Raw genomic sequence first — 23,983 nt, forward strand, 5'->3', positions numbered from 1 at the left:
ACTGCCATGCTTCAGTGGTTTGCAAGCCATATGTCTCTGGAGGAAAAAACAATATCACTCGCACAGTCCTAGCTCATTTTCTCATTGGCGGGCCAAATTCTCTGGGCGGGCAAAGCAGAGAAAGGGGAGGTAACCTTTCCAGATCCAGAAAATTCCAGATCGGACCATTTGAGCTTTCATTTTTTTCAAAGGCGGAGAAGGGCTTGGTTTACAATTCTTAACTTCAAAATTTAGCCGATGGGGGACCAAAGGCAGGCTAGGGGAACTCATAATAATGTTAAAATGTTATAAGTTTAAATTTCTCTTCTCTACATTCAGTACACAACTCCCTTTACATCATAGTGGTTGTGCAAACACCGCTCCTCTCACTTTGCCCCTCCCCCACCTCTCTGCAATGCTGTGAGTTGTTGCCGGCGTGCACGTGCTGTAACACGACTCAGCAGCACACTATACTAACAGTATTTTTGTCAAAACTCTTTGTCCTGTGTTTTATTAGGATCATAACAATATGTGTGTGTCTTTCCAGACCGCTCGTCCGGTCTTCCACAGAAGCTTGTTCCTAGCTCCGAAACTCCTGCATGCTTGCAACTAGCTGTACACGTCATACTTTGCGACAACCAGTCGCGAGCGTGTGAGCTCGGGCTGTCAAAATTGCTCAAAAAGGACGTTCCAATACTCCCTTAAATAGCGCGTCCACCCGCAAAGCAGACAGTCGCGCCGATGCTGCCACTGCTGCTGTTTTTTTATTTATTTTTATTTTCACATTCAAAATTCAGTTTGTAACAACTATTCGAATATATATTCGAATTTAGAATATTCGTTGACAGCCCTAAAACCCAGTGTCCCCTTACCCAACTAATACCCTCCACAACCTGTCTCACACTTGGCCCCTCCCACAAACATCACCAACTTCTTATACCGACCAACCTTTCTTACCGTCTCAGACAACCTTTCCCAGTCAACATCATACATCTCACAATACATGTACCCCTCACACAATCCTGTACCATGCTGTCCTGTAATCCTCAATGTTGCATTCAGTCCTGTAGGCCTAGGTATTGTAATAGCCTACCTATTCCTCACAACTCCCTCACCCTGACACCCTGGTACAACTTCCTCTCCCCTAACACAAATGTACATCTAAGTTTTTATTTACAAATTAATTAATTCCAGAAATCCTGATGTGATGTCACACCGGTTATTTAATTGCCTTAGTATCATATAAAACATAATTGTGATGACAGATTGGTTAATTGGAAAAATACTGGTAAAAAACAATAACATGTTTTCATTTAGATAATACAAATTAAACATTAGGATGCTTTTCTTGATCTCAGTTCAAGCAGGAGCCTAGGGCTTGTGTCGACCACAGTTATTTTACATCTTATTTGGATAATATAACTATTCATCCCCAGTTTGGGGAATTTGGGTATTACAGCAGCAGAGGCAGAAAATAGTGATAATAAAAATTATTATCACTTACCCCCCCCCCCCCCCCCCCCCGGTGATTCTGTATTTTGTATGATTAGTGGCTTATCTTTTTTAGAATTTAAGTTGTTTTTTAGAGCTTAGTCACCAAAAAAAGTTTTCTGGATGATCCCAGTTAAAAATGTATATTATGTTACATAAATAGAGACAGATTACTTGTTAGATTTTTCCTTTTTTTTTCAATGCGATGGCTCCAACTGCCCCAAACAGTCCAGCTAATCCACCTATTGCAGCTCCTTCTATGGCAAGTGTGTTTCCTAAACAAAACCCTAACCCTCCACCAAACCCTGAGGCTATGGTGATACCCAACACTGTTATACTTAACTTCTGCATTTCATTCCTAAGAGGAAGCCGATATTGTCTTGTTAATGTTATATCCCATATTATGTATGATACACCCCCAACTCCTTCAGCTAAAAGTGCTATTACGCTGCCTTTCACAAACACGGTAAAGTAGAAAGTTCCTTGTTTTCCACCAGAAACACCTCCCATTGTAAATGCAACAAGCACACCTAAAATGTATATATGTTTTGGGTTCAACTGTAAACTGGTTAACTTCCTTCTCCAGCATGGTAGTTTGGATTTCTCTTGAATTGTCTTGTCCTGTTTCATTTGTTTCTTATTTTCTCTCATCGATTTTTCTTCAGCCATCTGTCTTTGACGTTTCTCTTCCAACTCTTTGAATACACGCACCTTTGTCTCTCTCTCTATCCTCTCTAACTCCCTCTGCTCCTCCTCCCTCTTCCTCTCTTCCTTCCTGTGTATCTCCTTTCGCAGCATCTCTATCTCTTCCTCTGCCTTTCTTTCTGCCTCATCAAGCATCTCCATTGTGTAGTGGCGCCCTTCATTCTCTGTCACCATTCTGCTGATCTTCTCCAGCAGCTCAGTTACCTGCTGCCTGTTTGCTCGGTCTTTATTATTAAATATGGGATATCGATCACCATTTGGGTCTAATAAGAGTGGATTGTCCTCTGCAAATTTCTCCAGGTTTGCACCATTCAGTTTATCTGCATGAGTGAACACAATAGTGGTGTACTTATCTGCAGCCTCCCCAAATCGTTTCTGAATCACAGACACTACATCTGCCTCTTGCTCTGTGAATGTTTCCAGCTTCAGAACATAAACAAAGGCATGAGGCCCCGGGCCACACAGAGTAATACTTCTCCTGATCTCTGAGTCCAAGTCCTCTGTGTGTGTTGAATAGAAGAAGTCTGGAGTGTCAACAACAGAAATGGTCTGCTCTCCAATAACAGCAGTTTCCTGTTGACATTGGTTGGTAACTGAAGACAAACCAGAAGCAGAATGAAACACATCTCGTCCCAGAATGGTGTTTCCTGTGGCACTCTTCCCCACGCCAGTTTTACCAAGCAGTACAATCCTCAATTCAGCTGGTCCAATGCTGTTCATTGTTCTTGTGCAGGTCTGTTAGCCAAAAACAAAAACCACTGATGTAAACAACAAATAGCTGACAGAAAAGCTGAAAATACGGAAACTATAATGACATACAGTGACTTAGTGTATAGCCTGACATATAGTGACATGCAGTTTCACACATGCTGTCTCAATCGCCAATATTCTTGTTTTTGATTAGCTTTATCCGTTCAGTTTTTTATTGCAAATCATTGCCTATGCATCATCATCCTATTGAAAACAATGATCACATTATAATACTATGCATTATGACCAATGTGAACCATCCAGGGTTAATTGTGTTAAAATAATTATGGGTCACAAAATGCATTGAGTTAGGATATAGCGCTTTGATGTTCTTCATATCAATGTTTGGGTTTATACTGATTAGCCTACTTACAATTTGAACTTCTGGTCTCACTAGAAGTAGGCTATAGTTAACGTCGTTGACCGAATTTCGATAAAAATCGAACCAAACCGAATACACGTTATCAACGTGGTGTATCGTATTTATTTATTTTAAACCACATTTGACAGCTAACAACACTACATGACTGTTGACAACACAAATGCACACATTTACTCATTACTGTCAAATTATAAATCGTCCATCTTTTATTGGACAGATAACTTACCTAACTATCGCAACGTCGTGATTATTACTGCTATAATTACCAACTTCTGTAGTCGTATGTCTGGCGTTAAAACAGGATACGGTACTCTATGCTTTACACAAAATGTCGTTTTACAGAACTCCTGCAGGCTAGCGGCAACCTTCCAGAAGTCGTTTTTTGGTTTCGCTTTCCGATCGCGACTGCGTTTTGAGACTGATGTAGGCTGCTCTGAAGGAACTTAAGAACATTCTCGAATGGCAAGTCCTATAAAATACAGTCTAGTCTGTAAAGTATCTTAAGATTATTAAAACCAGACGTCCTAAAAAATTAAGAAATGTACAAAACTATTCGTTAAACCAACAGTTGTCTAACGTGAGCACCTGGTCTTGCATTTCCTGATCCCCATTTGCCCATGGGCCATTAACTTACACTAACGTTATGTCTGGTGGTTCAATAGGCCAAGTACAAGCTATTGGCTTTATGAATCCTACAAAATAAGACCAAAGCCAAAAGGTCATGTGAAAGAAAATGGCTACATGTGTTTGGTGAGTGTGTGAACATATGCAGTGTCATAAGCCTCAGTGTCAAAAGTCATCCAGTTATGTCTCATATGTACAGTTCCTTGCCCTAACAGAAAATGTTATTTGGCACGCAGTCAAACATTTTATTGATAGAAATCACTGGGTTATGGTCACTAGAACTGATCATAAACAAATGGTGAGGTAAGTGTGATTATGACTAAGTACATGAATGGGTCTGTGGTCAGAACATCATGGCGTCCAGGCCGTCCTCCATGAACTTCTTGTAGAGGGACATGAACTTGGCGGTGAAGGCCTCCAGGTGGTAGATGGCCTTGCTGCCCAGCTGCAGTCTGTGTTCATAGTAGGCCGCCATGTGGGCCACCTCAGTCTTCAGCTGGCCGTCACAGTTACTCAGCAGCTCCCTCACCAGGCCCTGGCAGGAAACACAGTGAGGAGGTCATGGAAAAATACTGCTTGTTTCTCATTCTGTTTTTTTACGTTTCACTTGTCTAGAATCTCGTGATCATATGTACCGGTGGCATGACAAGGATAAGAGAAACACAGAAAACTGCCTAACCGCACCCTCAAAGTCATCTTGTCATTTAAATAAAACTGTTGGTTTGAGGTTAGCTCTAGTTACACAACCTCTGCCTACAAAAGTAGTGTGCTACTTGAATATTGGACTCTTGACAGACTGCACTGTGTGTCTGTTCCTTTCTTAAATACAAAAAACCTAACAAAGATAAAAAGATGAGTCGTTGATATTCAGATTTCAAGGACCTCATACCTTGAGCCGCACTCTGTTACACACCACACATGAAGGGACACACACACCATTGTTGAGTTGTTTATACCTTCATTATGATGTCTGGAGGGATGCAGTGAGTCAGGAGTTCATAGAGCCTCGCCCGCACCTCCAACAACCTAGAGAGAGAGGGGAGTGAAAGAAATAGGAAGAGAGAGTGTCAATATGAAAACAACATAAGACTTATGGTAACTACTTATCTTGTGGCCTACCCATGTAGGCCTTATAAAGTACTGACTCCCCCCCTCTCATATCCCTGGAGCATTCCACACCCTCTAAACTATTTCTATGGCTAAAGCACTGACCCCCCCTTCCATACCTCTGAGGACTCTGCTGGCTGACGATGGCGTTGGCTGTCTCTCTCAGGTAAACCTCCCAGTCCGTCTCAGGGATGCTCTGGTCCACTGAGAACGGGTACCTGCACAACAGGAACCACCTGGCTTTAGAGTTCTACTGTACGTCCAATGACCAGGACTGTCCAATCATATCCACACCCTCTACATTCATTACATGGCTAGAAAGGCTTACGATTACATTAGTTATACATTCTTCCTAAGTCCGATCATACACAGCCATTTATCAGCGCTCATGTTAGGAGGGAAGTGGGAGGCATTGAGAGCTCTGGAGGTGTGTTGGGTCATTTGGTCTGGATACACAGTCTTCATCACACACACACACAAGCACAGTGTTCCTCCAGAGTGGTTGTGTGACTCACTGCTGCACCCTGCAGGCCTCACACATCAGCAGGGCTTTGCGGAGGTTCCGTCCGGACTTCTCACTGATCTGCTGGGCCAGCTCTGGAGGCAGGGTCAGACCCTCCTTCCTGCACACCGCCGACAGAACGCTGCACACCTGGGAGAGGGGTGAGAGAGGGAGGGGGAAAAGAGAGAGTGACAAGGGGAAGAGCAACAAGGAGAGAGTGGAAAGGAACTATTCCAGTTATGGGTGACAGATGGGAGGAGAAAGAGAGGGGGGGAGAGAAACAGAGAAACAGAGAAAGAGGACTCCCTCCTCACCTCCTCCGTGCTGGGCAGGGGAACTCGAATCGCCAGACAACGGCTCCTGATTGGCCCGATGACCTTGGAGGTGGAGTTACAGCAGAGAATGAGGCGGCAGGTGGACATGTACTTCTCCATCGTGCGACGCAGTGCATGCTGGGCGTCCTTGGTGAGGCGGTCCACCTCCGTCAGCAACACCACTGAGAGAGAAATAATCTAGGGTTAAAATATTATAACAGCACCTACAGGGTTAGGGTCTAGTATTATAAGTAGAACAGAACAAAATAACAAAACAGAATATAAAACTATGTCCACAAAAACATCTAACATATACAAGTCACTTCAGTATTTTGACAGTCTTTCTAGCACTTAACTAGCCAATGGCTGTCTATACCAACCGCCACAGAAAAAGGGAGCCAGCTAGTGTAGGCCTGGCCTCTGGCTAGCTCCACATGGACAGCATCAGGACGGTAGCATGCTGGTGTCGTCGTGGCGTCCGTCTCACCTTTGAACTCTCTCTGAGTGCTGGTCTGGATCTGCTGAGACTGGGCCATGGTCTTAATGAGCTCCTGGATGACCACGCGGTCACTGTTCCCTGCATCACTGAGGGAAGAGGGGTGGGGTGAGCGGACCACATGACCGCACGGTCAAGAGGGAGATGGGCACCAGGCACACCAGTGACCTTAACCACATGGTCAGTCTGGGTGACACTGACAGGTAGGAATGTGAGAAACAGATCTAGTTCCCAGCAGACATGTAGAAGAACCCAAATAGACAGGGATGGATTAGGCCGGACTGGGAAGATATAGACACATACAGAACTGCAGACAGTAACTCGAAAACCCTGTTGAGATTATTAGCACAACATGTCTCTGTCTCTTACATACCTGGGGTTCACCTCCAGGTGGTAGTTGCTGGCGATAGTGTTGATTTCTATTTTCTTTTTGGAAGGAGCCTGCACAGAATCAAATGACATCAGTCATGAATGATTGACTCACTAAGTTTCGAACAGGAGGAAGTTTCGAACAGGAGGAAGTTTCGAACAGGAGGAAGTATGTTGTCAGGGGAGGACCATCAGTCTCACCGTGATGTTCTGGTGCTCAATGCGTAGCTTCTCCACCCCGGCTCCGTACAGTTCTCTCAGCAGACACATGATGCGCGTCTTCTTCCCCGCGCCGGAGGGGCCGTACACCAGCAGGTGAGGGAAGTCCCCACACTGGACCTGGGGCGCAACACAGCACGACCTCAGAAAAATGTGGGTGTAGCCCAGTGGTGGAGTATTTGACTGCAGATGTAGACTTATCAGATTCAAATCGTCACTGTCTGTATGTCTGGGGGGTCAGATGGCTGAGTGGTTAGGGAGTCGGGCTATTAAGCGGAAGGTTGTTGGTTCGATTCCGGCAGTGCAAAATGACATTGTGTCCTTGGGCAAGGCACTTCACCATACTTGCCTTGGGGAGAATGTCCCTGTACTTACTGTATGTCGCTCTGGATAAGAGCGTCTGATAAATGACTAAATCTAAATGTAATGTAAATGTCGCTTTGGATATTGCTAAATCAGTAGTTCTCAACCCTGGTCCTTAGGGGCCACTGTCCTGTATGTTTTAGATGTTTCCCTGCTCCAACACACCTGATTCTAATTAATGCTCGTTAGCAGGCTTCTGTTGAGCTTCATAACGAGCATTCATTTGAAACAGGTGTGTTGGAAGAGGGAAACATCTACAACATGCAGGTTAGGGGGGTCCCTGAGGACTCTGGTTGAGAACCACTGTGCTAAATGAAAACACGTATTAAATGACCTTAATACATCAAGATGTTTACAATGAACTTATGTAGCTAGTCAACTAAAAAACGGAAACTTGCTGACACTCCATGTTTCCAGTAGTGAAAAATAGCTAGACTCGTAAGAATACTACAGCTGCCTAGCTAGCTAGCGTTAGCATTTGATGACTTATTTAGCAGTTTACCAAGTTTTTTAGCTGAATTGCTTGCTCTTTGTGATAATCCAGTTTCCCCAAAGAGCTGGGTCTGTATTTGTCCAACCACAAACTCATTGTGATATAGTTTTGATTGTAAAGTATTTTCAGCGTAAGGTCGCAAAAATGTTGTCTATTTTAGACACTACTCCCGCGAAATACTTCAACCCGCCCTGTCATAAAGGAAATTCTGGTTACAGAAAGCCATCATGGACAAAAACTCAACGTTTTTTAAATGCGAGAAATATAATTATCCACCGCTAGGTGGAAACCCACACATGTATGTTTCTCTTTCTCACAAAGTTGGTAATACAACCATACAATTTCTAAACGGGCCAAAACAGGAGCACGGATATTCATGATTCCTGTTCCGATTATGAAGACAACTTTCATTCAACTATTTAAAAAGAGACAATAATTCAATAGGTTAATCAGCATCAAGCTTTAGCCTGAACATAATTTTACTGTATGTAAATATTTAGAAATTACCTATGGTGGTTGGGTTTGTGTTTACTGTGACAACATGTAAAGTACATCTTGACGCGTTACTTAACCCTTGTGTTATCTTCGGGTCATTCTGACCCATCAGTCATTGTGACCCACCGTCGTATTGCGACAGATTTACCGCATACAAAGACAAAGTGAAGCATATTCTTTTAACTGTTGGGCTGTCTCAGACCCCCCACATTGCAAAGGTTAAAAGAAAATTATTTTAATTTGTTTTTGTATTGGGTAAAATTGGGTAAACACAACGATGATTCGTTATGAACCTTTGGGTCATGTGACCCGAAGGCAGCACGAGGGTTAAGCTGTCTGAGCCTGTAGGTATGTGCTAGGCACTAACCCTACAGACACATGTCCTGTTGCACTCAAGATGCCTTCTTCACAATGGGGACTGCCCATAGACTTATATATTAACCAAATTGTATCTAATACCTTTATCAAAACTCTTAAAAAACACTCGATTTTACTATTTTGATTTAAAATATTTGCCCATATACCTTCAAAGTATATGCATAGTTCCCTTTTCAGAACATCCGTGTTTAAACCAATCATCTCTTCTTATTCACAAAACGTTCTGTTCTTTAATTTCGGGACTCCCTGGCCCTATGCATCATGTATAGGGGAGTCAGGTGGCTGAGCGGTTAGGGAAGCGGGCTAGTAATCAGAAGGTTGCCTGTTCAATTCCCGGCCGTTCCAAATGACGTTGTGTCCTTGGGCAAGGCACTTCACCCTACTTGCCTCGAGGAGAATGTCCCTGTACTTACTGTAAGTCGCTCTGGATAAGAGCGTCTGCTAAATGACTAAATGTATGTAAACGTGGCTCTTTTGTCGAAACACAGTAAACCTCAGTAAACCTGGAAATCACTCTGGTTTTGTCATTTTTCAAGATCCCTTTTTCTGGTCATTGTTTTGGAAACACTTTAAATAAATTCAGCTAGTGTGTGTTTAGTCAGTAGGGATAGTAATAATATTATTATTGAGTAGAGTAAAAGTATGAATATAAGTCATATTAAATCAAATTTGTTGGAACGTTACATTTTATTGCTGACAAAATGTCAGTGCATGCCTATACTAGTTCTTTATGAAAGAGGCACTTGGGACACATTATGTTTTTCCCTTGTCTTCAGCTATCATGGTCAGACAGTGTTTGTTGCCAAAATACAGTAAGACTTTGCTGCACTCTTCATGTGCACATTTGTAAAACAGTACAGTTTAATACCACATTGTTAACATGTCTTGTAACAGACACTAATCTAATCATTACGTGAGTTGATTTTATTTGATTTGTGGCTTATAACCACAACATGGTTCAGAAATGAAAATGTATACCAAAACAATTAAGAGGGATTGTACTTCTGGGGGAATTCTGAAAAATATATACTCTGTCTTCTTCCACTGTCTCTAAGCCCTCCACCATGACTCTCTCTGTCTCTCTCTCTCTCTCTCTCTCTCTCTCTCTCTGTCTCTCTCTCTCTCTCTCTCTCTCTCTCTCTGTTTCTCTGTCTCTCTGTCTCTCTGTTTCTCTCTCCTCTATCGCTCGCTCCATCTGCACTCTGACCATGTACCGTTCAGCAGAGGAATGTGGTATATGATGAGGAGCTTGTTGCAGCAGGCTGAGTTTGTGTATGTTGTAATGCAGGTCTCTGTTGAATGTATCACACACACACACAGACACGAGCAGGTGGTTCCTCTAAAAAGACAGGTGACAGAGAGACAGACTGGCTCCATTAGTGGTATCTTACTTGTACCGTGACAACTCCCTAACGTGTTGCAATCATCTTCAAGCTACTATCCACACGTAATCCCTGAGAATCCGTGAGATGCAAATCTAATCTCTCGTGTTCGGTGGGTCTGTTCTCGTGCGTGTCAGACGATGTCGAGATCTTGCCCAACGACAACAAATACCTCCACACCCCTCAATCCATGCATGCAAACTTTGATGGAAAAAAGATTGATAGGAAGAGATTGATTCTGTAGCTTGAGAAACAATTATTTTAGTGAAGTCTTGGACGTCTTTACGGATCTATAGGAGGGCTTTCAGGGGAACCGCAGGTCCCAACAAGCTGACTAATGTTCAAGGTTAACGTGCCAGAAGCCTGCTTCTGTCCTCCAGAATGTCCAAACACATTTTGAGAACATAAATCTCAAAGTTTGCTTCAAATCCAGAAGAAATGTCGAGGTCAGCGAGAACAGGGAGCTCGGCTTTAAGTGTGGAGAGTCGCTCACTCGTCTCATATCTCTGACCCAGAAACCTTTTTGTGCTTCAGAAGGAGTATCACAGACTCCGAGGGGAAATAACTTGTGGCAAGACTTTGAGAGAGAGAGGGAGGAGGTGAGGGGCAGAGCTTAAAACATTACCTCATACTTTCTGGTGGAATGTGGTTTTCAGCCTTAAGGAGAGCTCTAACCGAACGGGGAAGCAGGGGCACTGATGAGCCAGGAAGACTAAGACTGGGGTTACATTAGGGGTGTGTTGCCACTGTGTCCAAATGTCTAACACACACATAAACACGGAAACATATCCAAATTCATACCCTCCCTCTGAGTAATTTGCTCACTTGCACACACACGCGTACGCACACATACATACACACACACACACACACACTTATACAGTACATGCACATACATGCGCGCACACACACACATACTTCAAAATGCACAGGTGTCCCCTTTAATTACCTTGCTTTTTCCTCTCCCCCTTTCATCTCGCTGAGGTAATGTGCTGAGGAGGCCCACAACTTCGCCCCTTCCTTCTCTCTCTCTCTCTCTCTCCCTACCTCCTTTCCTCCTCTCTTTCTCTGAAGCAAGTCCTCGTCCCGCTCCACATGAGCCACACGTACAACTTGCGAGCACTTGTCTGCATGTGTTCCAGCTGGAGGGGGTGATGGGAGAGTGACAGCTACAATGGACACTGTTTACCAGGGATGACAGCTGGAATCGGGACCACAAGCCCAACGAGGGTTCTCCGTCTCCCTTGGCTGTGCCAGAGCCTCAAAGAGCCTCACAAGCTGTCAGACCTCAGCCAGGCTTCCGCAGGTAGGATGATCTTTTTTTTCTACGTTTAGCATTGATACTAAACAGATGGAGGATCTGCTGCCTTCATCTTTAACTGTGTCCCTTTCTCTGGGTTTGAAATTGTCTTGCTATTTCTCTCTCTTTCCCTCTGACTACCTTTTTTTTGTCTGTCTGTCTGTCTGTCTCTCTCTCTCTCTCTCTCTCTCTCTCTCTCTCTCTCTCTCTCTCTCTCTCTCTCTCTCTCTCTCTCTCTCTCTCTCTCTTTCTCTGTTTGAAATTAGGACCAATAAATTCACTAAGGGAATTATTTAAGTAAACAAATAAAACCTTTTGATGTCTGATCAAAAGTGATCTTTTTGCCAAGGGAGGCTACTTTCCAGTGTAAACGACAAGGAAAAAACGGACGAAGGAAACATCATAGGGAAGAGAGTAGCGGGAAATATCCGCTAGGAAAAAACAGCTCTTGAACAAACTGCATTCGTCAAGCATTTCTGACAAGCTCACCAGTGCGAAGCTGAGACCAAAATATCTTTGTTGTTGACAATATCCTACAGTTAAAAAGTTTAAAATGAATGACGGAACGGAATGTCGGCATGGATAGCCTACATTGTAAATCAACCGGCGCGTCATAGTGCGCAACAGAAGATGTGATGTGGTTTTGATTGAACGCCCGCGTCTAAAGCAGATCCAGACTTGAGATCTCACGGTCAAATTATGTATTCTCTCCCCGTACGTGGCATACTGGCCTCACAATTTTTTTTTTTTTTTTTGCCAATCAATCTCAACTATTTCTCTCTCTCTCTCTACAGGTCTGATTAAAATTTACAACAATTTCATCATTCTGGTTAAGGGATGCCCTGTAAACACCCTCCGTGTTGGAGTAAGATATGAAACCGCCCTCACAAAGGCCTTGCCACGTGAACTTCGTCTTAGAATCAAGACCTGTTTCAGCCTAGCCTGTCTTTAAAAGATCATTTCAATTAACTTTGTTGATCCCAAAGGAAACTCATTACAGTATCGGTTTTTCTGGTCCTTCGCTTGGCTGACACACAGTAAAGTTGCCCACTGATGAGGAGGAGGTATGGCGATGTGTGAGGGACCTGTAGCCACTCTGTCAGTGGGGCAGCACCCTCACAGACACGGCTGCCCTCGTGACTCTGTGGCTGTTCTTCTGGAGGACCTGAAGGGCCAGGAACAGGGCCAGGGCCAGATCCAGGGCCAGATCCAGGGCCAGGGCCAGGGCCAGATCCAGGACCAGATCCAGGGTCCGGTAAACCTAGAAGAGCACACCTCAGAAGCTCCATGCCACACATCAGTACCTGCCTCTCTGGAGCTCATAGACCCAGGGGACACCCAGACGGGATCCAGCCAGAGCCCAGCCTCGCCCAGGGGGGACCAGGCCCTCTCCCCCAGCCTGGCTCTGGAGCCCCTCTCCCCCCCTCAGGAGCTAACAGAGGGGGCCCCCAGAGAGGGGGACAGTGAGGGGCCTTCCCCTGTGGACCTGCTCCGGGTGGTGAAGCACAAGCCCAGCGCCATCGTGTTCTCTGATCCCATGGGCAGGGAGTCTTCCTCAGCGGACGATGAAGAGGAGGAGGAGAACGACGGGGCTGAAGATGATGAAGATGATGAAGGTGATGAGGCGTTCCCTGAGCTGCTGCGGTACAAGGAGTTCCTCGTCAGCCGCCGCCGCAGGAACCTGAGTAGGAACAGGAAGTGGCTGAGGAAGAGACCCGAAGTCCCGCCCGTCGCCGCTCGGATTGGTCTGAGCTCCACCGATAGGCTCGGCCCAGCGTCAAAGGAGGAAGGAGCAAAGCTCAGGGAGAAACAGGTGAGGATACATTTCAGTACAGTTGTCTGTCCCCTAGAGGGCATCGTTACCCTGTTGTGTGATCACATTGCACTCGGGCTATCAAAACACTCAATCACCCTGCATTAAGAGTCTGTCTGACCTCATTCCCGGCTATCATATCACGTCATTAATCCCCATTAGTCTGACACTTCTCTCTTACACTGATGACGGTTTTAAATGGATTGAGTACAAGAGTTGAGAAATAGTATACAGTGATTATGTGTTAGTGTGTGTTTGTGTGTACGTGTATGTGTGTTACAAAGCGGGGTCAGATGGCTGAGCGGTTAGGAAATTGGACTACCAATCAGAAGGTTGCCGGTTCGATTCCTGGCCATGCAAAATGACGTTGTGTCCCTGGGCAAGGCACTTCACCCTACTTGCCTCGGGGGGAATGTCCCTGTACTGTACGACTGCAAGTCGCTCTGGATAAGAGCGTCTGCTCAATGACTAAATGTAAATGTGCAAAGTGGCAAGAAAAAGCATGTTGCCACCTCGAGGAACCACGAGAATGCAAACCAACAAACGAACAAGGAGCCAGAGCTCTCACGCCCCCCTCTCTCTGGCTGCCGCACGGGCTCAAATTCCTTTTCCTTTTCGTCTCTGGTCAACACTGGCACCTCTTGCCCCTACCCAGAATGCATTGTGTCGGCGGGTTCCCCCCCCCCCCCCCCGCGTTCCTCTGGCACGCCACGCCGCCGAGCCGTTCCATCTTGGCAGGAAATGAAACGTTTCCCCCCGCTCCCTTTGTTGCAGGCTAGACGGACAGAGCTGCTTTTATTATTGTTTATCGACAGGCTTAAACGAGCGCTTAATTGAGTACCCGTGAGGTCCAGAGGAGGGCGCTGTGTAGCGTTTCGGAATCGCCAGAAAGATTGGACATACAGTACATCATATGTTCCCTGCCATCCAATCAGAGCAGCTACTAAATGTCTGTTTAATCGTTTCACTAAATATAGCTGATTAAGACTCAATTATGATTTGGATTTCTTAGATTTGACAAAGTAATAGTCCAGTTTCTGTACGATAAGACAGTAGCCCAGTGGAAGGATATCTGCTGAATCAGGGTGGTGCGTGATTGGCCTTCCTCTCTGTGACTGAGGAGTCTGAGGAGAAACACGTTAACATTTAATAAGCCATGAAAGCACTGCTCTGTGCTGCTGTATAAGGGCCGAGGTGTGTGTGTGTATGTGTGTCACTATGTGGGAGTGTGTGTTGGAGCCTATTGCTGTGGGCATGTGTGTTTATCGCGTGTGTGTGCGTGTTCATGTTTGTGGTCATTCATAGCCAGTGAAATCCCCCCTCCTCCCTTTCTCCCTCCCTCCCTTTTCTCTCTCTCTCTCTCTCTCTCGCTCTCTCTCTCTCTCTCTCTCTCTCTCTCTCTCTCTCTCTCTCTCTCTCTCTCTCTCTCTCTCTCTCTCTCTCTCTCTCTCTCTCTCCCCTCCCTCCTTCTCTCTCTCTCTCTCTCTCTCTCTCTCTCTCTCTCTCTCTCTCTCTCTCTCTCTCTCTCCCCCCATCCCTTCTCCTTTTCCCTCTCCTTCTCTCCCCCCTTCTCCCACTCTCCTTCCTGCTCTCTCCCCCTTTCTCTCTCCTCTCCCTCTCCCCATTCCTCCCTCTCCCCATTCCTCCCTCTCTCCCATTCCTCCCTCTCTCCATTCCTCCCTCTCTCCCATTCCTCCCTCTCTCCCATTCCTCCCTCTCCCCCATCCTCCCTCTCCCCCATCCTCCCTCTCCCGGTCCCTCACAGGGTATAAATAGCATCTGGAGCACACAGCGGCCCTCTGTGTCGTGACGTCCTGGAATCTCCAGATCTGGGGACGTCAACACACAGGAAACGGCTTTGCCGCCAAGACGTTAATTCCAGTGTTTCTTAACTAGTCGACTCGTTACTACTATGGGGCGGTGGGGGTAGGAGCTTGTGTGTGAAAGGGAGGGAGACAGAGGGGAGAGAACGAGGCAGAGAGAGAGAGAGAGAGAGAGAGAGAGAGAGGGAGGGAAAAGGGAGAGGTCTGTTTATTGGGGAGTGTAGTTTCTTAACTCGCAGCCTCTCAATGAGAGTCTATGTGCCGTCTGTCTGATTGCCTGTCAATCTGTCGGAACTCTGGACAGGAAGACTCCGGCAACAAAGCGATTGGTTCATTTCCTGGATGGCTTGGGAACAAGCGTTCCTCTCAGCGTGTGAGAGCGACGGAGGAACAGAGAGAGGCCTGGCGCAGAGCTAGAATACATAGATTGCACAGTCGTCGGCGTCGATGGCGAAGTCCGTTGTGAAACGGCGAGAAGCCAAGGAGAGCTAGAATTAGAATTCCATTCGGAACATGCAACATGGCCTTTCTCTCCCTCTCTCTTTCCATCCCCCCTCTCTCGCTCTTTCTCTCCCCCCTCTTTTACATGACATCAAAGAACCCTCTCTTTGCTCCCATTACAATAATCCCATTCACAGGGTGTCACCTCCGCCCCACAGAAGGGGTACAGTGCGTACCCCTGGCCCAGTTTAAGAGCTGTGGGGGTAATCTGGAAGGGGCCTACGGGGCATGGGAGGGGTGCGTGAAGTTAAATCCAAGGGGAAGGGGTGTTCTCCAAAACACCCAGAGGCCAAAGTAGAAATATTGGGGTCCCTTGGGGATTCTCAAACCCGGCCTCGCCCGTGGACTTTCCAGGCAGGCAGAGCCAGTGGGCAGGGTGGGGTGTGGAGGGCGGAGGTTGGGGTGTGGAGGGTGACTGTGTGTGTGTGTGTGTGTGTCTGAGCTCTCGGCTTGGGCTAGGTGAGACGTACACTTCATTCTTTGGGTCTGATGTCAGGTCGCCTTCACCTGTGTGTGTTTGTGTTCTTTGGCAAACTTATCTACGTGTGTGTTTGTGTGTGTGTTCCCTCACAGACAGGGCCCCCTAGATGTCATTCCATGACGCAACTAATCAGGAAGTTGGACCAGCTAAATTTGGACATCCAGGAAGCCCTCAGCGCTAACTCCTCCCACTCTGACACACCCGATGGCGATGATGAACAGGCCCCTCCCACAGTGAGTCATATCCAGAACAGCTCTGAGCCATGTCACCGACTGTACTTACTGTAGAGGAGCATGGAGTGCCTGGCAGTGGGATAACAGAAGAGGTTCCTAGGCACACACACCACACACACACACCACACACACACACACCACACACACACACCACACACACACACACACCACACACACACACCACACACACACACACACACCACACACACACACCACACACACACACACACACACACACACCACACACACACACACCACACACACACACACTACACACTCACACGCACACACACACACCACACACACACACACACACCACACACACACACACACACACACCACACACACACACACCACACACACTCACACGCACACACACACACCACACACACACACACCACACACACACACCACACACACACACACCACACACACACACGCACACACCCGACACTACCTCAGCATACCCCACACACCACGCCTCAGCCAGAGCCCAGTATGTGTTGCCATGCGTGCAGACTATCCCTCTTATTTAACCTGGGATTGCATTAATTAAGAATAATCGTTTGTGGCGGCCTCAAACCTGTTGTTTTTCCATCGTTAAAACCTTTTATAAATCTGCCTTTTTGTGTGTGTGTATGTGTGTGGGTGTGTGAGTGAGTGTGTGTGAGTGTGTGTGTGTGTTTGTTGTCTAGCATGCAGCTGCAGCAGTGTCCTGCTGTGATGATTGACAAGCTTGAATCATCCTAATGTTCCTCCATCATTAAAGCCTCTCACAGAAGATGTGTTCTCGGTAGTGGACCTCTCCTGTGCTAAATTTGGATAAATACTCTCCTTATAAAGCCCATAAAAGCCCCCAACCTCCACTCACTCCCCAACCCCCCTTTAGCCTTAAACCTACAACCAACCTGGCAACCCGGGCAAAGCCACAAACCAACAGCAGTAAGCTTCAGGAATCCTGAGAGCATTTAAGCAATAAGGCAATAAATCCATCCCCCCCCCCAAAAAGTCTTCATTAAGTGCCAGTCTGACATAACACTGCCATGCAAATGAGAAATTCTTAGAACTGTTTTGGGTTCTCCTTCACTCGAGCTAATCTGGTCTGAATGTAATACTGACAACCTGGCAGGATGAAGTGCCGGCCGTGCCTTCGGCACAGCTGGCACCGTAGGTCGAGAACAAGGACAGTCGGACAGTCGGACGTTTGCGGAGCACTGTGCTATGAATTATGAATATGTGTCGTTCAATGTGAGGGGGGGGGGGGGTGGACTCGGGACTTGGAGAAGGGTGGGGGGGAGGATGCATGCTACAGGCCCCGGCGCTCTAAAACAGTGAGAGGGACTGAGTATTTTAGAGAAGAGATCGAACCAAAATAACTATTCAACGAACAACGGGCCTCATTCGGAGAAATTCCACACAAACTCTTTCTTCCTGTCTTGGTGAAGATCACAGAGGCCTACAGTGATCCTCGCTCTGCCTACAAAGGAAGGTCCTGTCACAGATTAACTGCAGAAATACGGCCGCACTTAACTTCTTCACTCGGAAAACACAATCCTCCTTTAATCTCTCCATTGTAAACGTTGCCCTCCTCTTCTCCCCCCTCCTCTCCCCTTCACCCCAACTATGGAATAATGACATTACAGCGAGTTACGCTGCTCAGTTCCTCCCCAAGAGGAGCTGGGTTACCAGCTCTGAGTACGACAAAGTAGAGTACAGCAGAGCAAAATAGAGCAAAGAAATGTACAGTACAGAACAGTTGTACTCTATTTAGCCCTAGCAACCGTAAATTGCAATGACAACAGCAGCAACAAAAGACTGAAAATACGATATACCGAGTTCTGTAAACACGGTGATGTTGTGTATGGTGGTCACAGTATCGTACAACACATCTCTCTGTGAAGTCACCACCAAAACACCCCGAGCCCATCGACCTCAAGCCTACGAGAGGATTTGAGCTGGCATGGGGGGTGCAGGGAGCACGCCTTGGTGGAGGGCATTCCGACACACTCTGATCAAGCAGCCCTGGAAACAGACAGCCATTGTGTGGAGGGAAGTGTGACTGTGGAGTGTGTGTGTGTGTGTGTGTTGAGTGTGTGTGGAATGTGTGTGTGTGTGTGTGTTGAGTGTGTGTGGAATGTGTGTGTGAAGTGAGTGTGTGTGTGTGTGTGGTTCTGCCTGGGGTAGAACATGCTGTTGACTGGATTGGTGCCACTTGTCCTTCAAGTACACGCACACAAACACACACTCACATTTCATCGAGGACTGGATGGTGACTGTGCGGGTGGGAAGAGGATTCGGAGCGTGAGTCATAGGGTCAGACAGGGATGGACTTTCCACTGGTTTCACCGAGAAGAGGGCGAGAGCGAGGGAGGAGAGGAGAGGTGGCAGTGGATAAAGAGAGACTGAGAGAGAGAGAGAGAGAGAACGAGAACAAGAAAAAGAGAGGGAATAGAGAGACACAAGTGGACAGGGCTGTTTGACGTCGGCCCCAGAGCGGTTCACTGTCCCAGTAGACGTCAGTGAAAGGTACAGTATGGACGACTAAGAGTGACGAGCGAGATAGAGAGAGAGGTGCTAGGGTCGAGAGAGCATAGAGAGATCAGGAGCTGAGGGACGGGGATCAGAGAGATGAGGCAGCGATAGGGGATGACCAGATTAGCAGAGAGGACCATACGGGAGGGGGTGAGAAGATGGAGCCTATTGATGCGGAGCCCCGCTCCAGCTAAACGGAGGTACCCCCCTGTAACCCTCGTGTCTCTGCCCCCCTCAGACACCCCCTATCCAGGGGAGACCCGCGGAGCGATCCCTGGCTCAGGACCACAGCACCTCCAGAGCCCCGGAGAGACCTGAGCCCACCAGGCGCCGCCCGCGACCCCTGACCCGCAGCCGACCTCTGACCCGGTCCTCCTTGACCCTCCCCCTCTCATCTCCCCCACAGACGCAGCAGGGTAAGATAAAAAAAAAAGAGAAACCTGCGGACTGTCCCTTTATCTGTATGACGTACGTTGTCGTACGTAAACAAAAGCAGAGGGAAGACAGAACGCGTTGCATGTGTCAGTGTATGTGTGTTTGTGAGTGTGTGTCGGGGGGTGTGTGTGTGTGTCGCTGTGTGTGTGTGCTTGCTCTCGGGTGTTGTGAGGTTGATCAAGAGCATGCCGCCAATCACTGGGTGTTCTTCACCCTGTTCCGGGACACCAACCCTGGGCCTCGTGCCAGCATTCAGACGGTGAGTGGGTGGGTGAGTGGGGGAGTCAACATGTGTGTGTCTCAATCTCCGCCCACACCGATAGTGAGGGAGAGAGAGAGAGAGAGAGAGAGAGAGAGAGAGAGAGAGAGAGAGAGAGAGAGAGAGAGAGAGAGAGAGAGAGAGAGAGAGAGAGAGAGAGAGAGAGAGAGAGAGAGAGAGAGAGAGAGAGAGAGAGAGAGAGAGAGAGAGAGAGAGAGAGAGAGAGAGAGAGAGAGAGAGAGAGAGAGAGAGAGAGAGAGAGAGAGAGAGAGAGAGAACGAAATGGATCCTACGCTGTTTACCTGCTCAGCCAAAAATGAGGAGAAGCAGACTTCTCACTCTCTTCACCCTCTTGTTCTCCTTGCCCTCTTTCTCCCTCCATCTCTGTCTCTCCCTACCTCTCTCTCTCTCCCTCCCTCTCTCTGTCTCTCTCTCCCTCCCTCTGTCTCCAGCCCAGTGATGCTATACTGTAAATAACATGAAGGTGAACCTCTTACTCGACACAACACAAGGTCACCCTGCCTCTCTGCACTGCGGCACACAGACACCCCAATGTTCATCCTCATTACCCAGCCCGCTCTGCCTAACTCTGCCTGCCTGCGTGTGTGTGTGTGTGTGTGTGTGTGTGTGTGGACGACTGGCCTCGCTCAGCCTCTGTGTGTGTGTGTGTGTGTGTGGACGACTGGCCTCGCTCAGCCTCTGTGTGTGTGTGTGTGTGGCATGGTATGGTATGTGTGTGTCCTCGGGTGTGTAGATGCCTGTGCATGTGAGTGTCTGAGTATGTATGAATATCTCCGAGTGTGCATGCACGTGTGTGTGTGTGGGGGTGTGGGGGGGGGGTGTCAGTGTGTGTTTGTGGTTATGATATCAGAGCACGTTGCCAGTAAGCCCAGAGAAACTCCAGCTCCCCACTGATAACCCTCAGAGAGGGGGACCAGGGGTTTGCTCCAAAGGTCAAGGAGATGACCCCTGCCGTGACCCCTGACCCCCGAGTCAGCTTCTCCGTGACAACGCTGGAGTGTTTGATGAGGTGTTAGTCAGGTACAGATGAACCCAAAGGAACTCCTCTGTGTGTAAGAGCAGCTGACCTGATATTACTGTTCTGTACTAGTTAAATACCTGTGCCATATGGAACCAATACCGCATCATAATAATAATAATAATAAGACTTTATTTATATAGCATGTAAGTACAGACTGTGATACTAATGTATCTTGATGACTTTTCTGATAGTTGGCTGAGTCTTGGTGCCACAGTAGACAGGATAAGGCTGGAGCCAGCATCATACCTGGGATAACAAAACAACGTTAGGTCTAGACAAGGGTGTGTGTGTGCGTGTGTGTGTGCGTGTGTGTGTGTGAGGCTGTGGGAGAACGAGGGGTCGTGGGATCAGAAGATTGCTGTGGAGAACGTTTATTTTTCTCTGACCGTGACCGATAAAACACAGCTGTCCAAACTGGACGTGGAAAACACACACACACGCACTCATACACACACACACACACGCGCGCGCGCCACTCGTGCACACGCACACTGCATTGTAATCAAGTTATGTCAATCTAAAAAGAAGGCTTGGAAGTTTCACCCTGTGTGTTCTGGTATTCACTGCTCAACTCTAAATGAAGATTCTTAGCTCTCTATAGCTCTCTCTCTCTCTCTCTCTCTCTCTCTCTCTCTCTCTCTCTCTCTCTCTCTCTATAGCTCTCTTTAGCTCTCTCTCTCTATATCTCTCTTTGGCTCTCTCTCTCTCTATATCCCTCTTTAGCCCTCTCTCTATATATATCCGTCTTTAGCTCTCTCTCTCTCTATAGCTCTCTTTAGCTCTCTCTCTCTCTATAGCTCTCTTTAGCTCTCTCTCTCTCTATAGCTCTCTTTAGCTCTCTCTCTCTATATATCCCTCTTTAGCCCTCTCTCTCTATATATCCGTCTTTAGCTCTCTCTCTCTCTATAGTTCTCTTTAGCTCTCTCTCTCTCTATATAGTTATCTTTAGCTCTCTCTCTCTCTATAGCTCTCTTTAGCTCGCTCTCTCTTTCTTCCTCAAACGTTCTTTCTTCCTTTCTTCTCTCGGTTCATCCTCCTGTCCTCCATCCATCTGTCGTCATCCTTCCCTCTCTCCGTCCCTCACCTCCCCCTGTTCTCCTTCTGCTCCTCTCCTCTCAGATCCAGTCCACAGACTCCCTGGAGGTTCACCAGCACGCGCACACACAGAAATGCAGACGGACACACACAAATATGCACACACACACACACACACACACACACACACAACACACTGATGACATGATAGCCTATATTCCATCAAGTTTGTCTGATGAGTGGAAGCTTCTCTGATAAGTGACACTGATATATATAAGACTGTTTGCCGCTACAGTGAATCGATGCTCTGACTCGATGAGCTTAAAATGTTGAACACATGTAAAACTCTTCTAAATACCCCGCCTTGCCATTGTTCTCAACGAACCGCAATCTCGTGCATCTACAGAATGTCATTTCATCCGTACAAACAGTGGAATGGTTCAAATGTGTTATGGGAGATCTTCAACAGTTTTCAGGTTCACGTTCAAGCAAATAAACAAAAGCTGTTTGTGGGATTTAGTAGCTCCTGCTGCACAAACAATGTGAAATGTTTTTCAGTTGCTCGATGTGTGTGTGGGAGGTGGTGGTGGGGAGGGGGGGGGGGGGGGGGTCTTGAGAATACAGGTCACATTCCCAAGCTTAGTAACCACTCCTAGACAAGGGAATGAGAGTTTATAAGTTTATAGAAGTTTTTTTTTTTTTTTTTACTTTTTCTGTGTGAGCAGTGAGAGTTATATATGTTTTTTTTTTTTGTCATTTCAGGCAATAGGGAGAATGAGCATTGGCCTTCCAGGTAAGAATACCCCTTTATCTGGAGTGTGTGTGTGTGTGTGTGTGTGTGTGTGTGTGAGAGAGAGTTACTTACTCCTTCAGTGTCTGTTTCCATGGCATCCCAGCTTAAGGATATAACTGTACTTCTGGGAATGTGCTCCTAAAGCTCCTGTCAGTGGGTCAAACTTCAGCCACCCAGAAGCAATGATACACTGTCTCTCTCACACACACACACACACACACACACACACACACACACACACACATATACATTTCTACACACAGGCACGTGCACACACACAAACTCCTGATTTGTTGTGGTTGGCGTTAACAGAATCCTATAGAAGCGTCTAGAAGCGTCGGCCGTGAACTTTCCCGGGCAAAACATGTGATTCTCTAGACACTTCTCTCTTTCTACAGTATACATTGATCACGAAAAGGGACTACCAAGAAGCAAGGCTAACAGTTAGACACAGTAACCATAAGTTGTGTGTCAACACTCCCAGCAGTGTGTGTGGTGTATCTGTGACCCCTGTGTAGCGAGCTTCACAGAGAGACTGCGAAGGGGGCCGAGTGTGATTAACGAGCTCAGGCCCAACCTCTTGTCGGTCCAGACTTCTTGGCCTTGGGAGTGTGTCCCGGCTTTGATTGACAGGCACAGGCGTCATGGCGACTGTGGCAGGGGACCGCCAAAGGGAATTGTGCTGGCGACACGTTGCCATTCCTTGTGTTTTGAAAGGGACTGATGTGTGTGTGTGTGTGTGTTAGGGGGTCAGGGGGTCCCCACGGGGTGGCACCATATCCAGGTCTCGTTACTGTCACTGATAGTTCACCGGGAAGAGGTGCACTCTGGGTAATGAGGCCCCAGAGGCCGCTGGGAGGTCAGAGGTCATGCCATCGACCTCTTGGGAGACTGTGTGTGTGTGTGTGTGTGTGTGTGTGTGTTTGTGTGTGTAGCAAGGTCCACACTGGTCTGTAGTACTGATCTATTAGTATTGTCTTTCTCTTTGAGTCAGAGGGTGACTGGATCTGTTGAAAGGACGCGCACTCCCTGAGTAAACCTGTGAGGTCGTGTTGGGTCTTGCCTTGAGTTTGATTTCTACATGTATGCGTTTGAATTCCTGTGCAGCACTGTGCCTGTGTGCGTGTGTTTGTTAGCAGGTTCTGTGCATCCCGGGGGGGAAACAAAACGATACGAATCAAACAAACCTCAGTAGGAAAACATATAATCCCTTTCGAAGATGAGAGGATTTATTTTCAATACATTTCCCCCTGGAGAATTAATATGCAATACGGGAGTATTATTTTTTTTATGGATGCTTAAGAGCTTACGTCCACTTGCATTGATCCTAAATTCAATTTCATCCCCGCGGACGAGTAATCTGTGAGTCTGTCTGCAAAGCATTCCTCTCGCCCCGGTCTGTTCCTTCTCCTCTTTCTCCCTCCTACCCTGTCCTTCTCTCCAACGCCATCTATCCATCTATCCAATCTATCCATCTATCCTTCTCTCCAATGCCATCTATCCATCTATCCATCTATCCTTCTCTCCAATGCCATCTATCCATCTATCCATCTATCCATCTATCCATCTATCCATCTATCCTTCTCTCCAATGCCATCTATCCATCTATCCATCTATCCATCTATCCTTCTCTCCAATGCCATCTATCCATCTATCCATCTATCCATCTATCCTTCTCCCCAATGCC

The 23,983-nt window shown here is 47.0% G+C and overlaps 3 protein-coding genes and 1 pseudogene across 3 annotated transcripts; 1 reads left to right on the forward strand and 3 right to left on the reverse strand.

Annotated features, from left to right (window-relative positions):
* Positions 1-1,506: 1,506 nt before the first annotated feature.
* Positions 1,507-4,182, reverse strand: LOC134013724 (GTPase IMAP family member 4-like). The gene is made up of 2 exons (XM_062453409.1): positions 3,534-4,182; positions 1,507-2,910 (listed from the first exon to the last, which is right to left on the reverse strand). The coding sequence occupies exon 2, from the start codon at positions 2,893-2,895 to the stop codon at positions 1,648-1,650; it is 1,248 nt and encodes a 415-aa protein (XP_062309393.1). The 5' UTR covers positions 2,896-2,910; positions 3,534-4,182; the 3' UTR covers positions 1,507-1,647.
* Positions 4,183-4,247: 65 nt separating this feature from the next.
* rfc3 (replication factor C (activator 1) 3) lies at positions 4,248-7,999 on the reverse strand. Its single transcript, XM_062453435.1, has 9 exons — positions 7,804-7,999; positions 6,921-7,058; positions 6,724-6,791; positions 6,342-6,439; positions 5,855-6,036; positions 5,554-5,690; positions 5,158-5,256; positions 4,888-4,957; positions 4,248-4,466 (listed from the first exon to the last, which is right to left on the reverse strand). Exons 1-9 carry the CDS (start codon positions 7,888-7,890, stop codon positions 4,275-4,277), a joined length of 1,071 nt encoding a protein of 356 aa, XP_062309419.1. The 5' UTR covers positions 7,891-7,999; the 3' UTR covers positions 4,248-4,274.
* A 4,272-nt stretch (positions 8,000-12,271) lies between these two features.
* LOC134013519 (uncharacterized) lies at positions 12,272-22,857 on the forward strand. The gene is made up of 5 exons (XM_062453021.1): positions 12,272-13,162; positions 16,060-16,200; positions 18,971-19,148; positions 22,266-22,296; positions 22,815-22,857. The coding sequence occupies exons 1-5, from the start codon at positions 12,416-12,418 to the stop codon at positions 22,855-22,857; spliced, it is 1,140 nt and encodes a 379-aa protein (XP_062309005.1). The 5' UTR covers positions 12,272-12,415.
* Positions 22,858-22,862: 5 nt separating this feature from the next.
* The window catches only part of LOC134013520 (beta-1,3-glucosyltransferase-like), a 16,273-nt pseudogene continuing 15,152 nt past the window's right edge, over positions 22,863-23,983 (reverse strand).

The sequence above is a fragment of the Osmerus eperlanus genome, chromosome 27 (genome assembly GCF_963692335.1).
Source record: "Osmerus eperlanus chromosome 27, fOsmEpe2.1, whole genome shotgun sequence".
NCBI classification, from domain to species: domain Eukaryota; kingdom Metazoa; phylum Chordata; class Actinopteri; order Osmeriformes; family Osmeridae; genus Osmerus; species Osmerus eperlanus.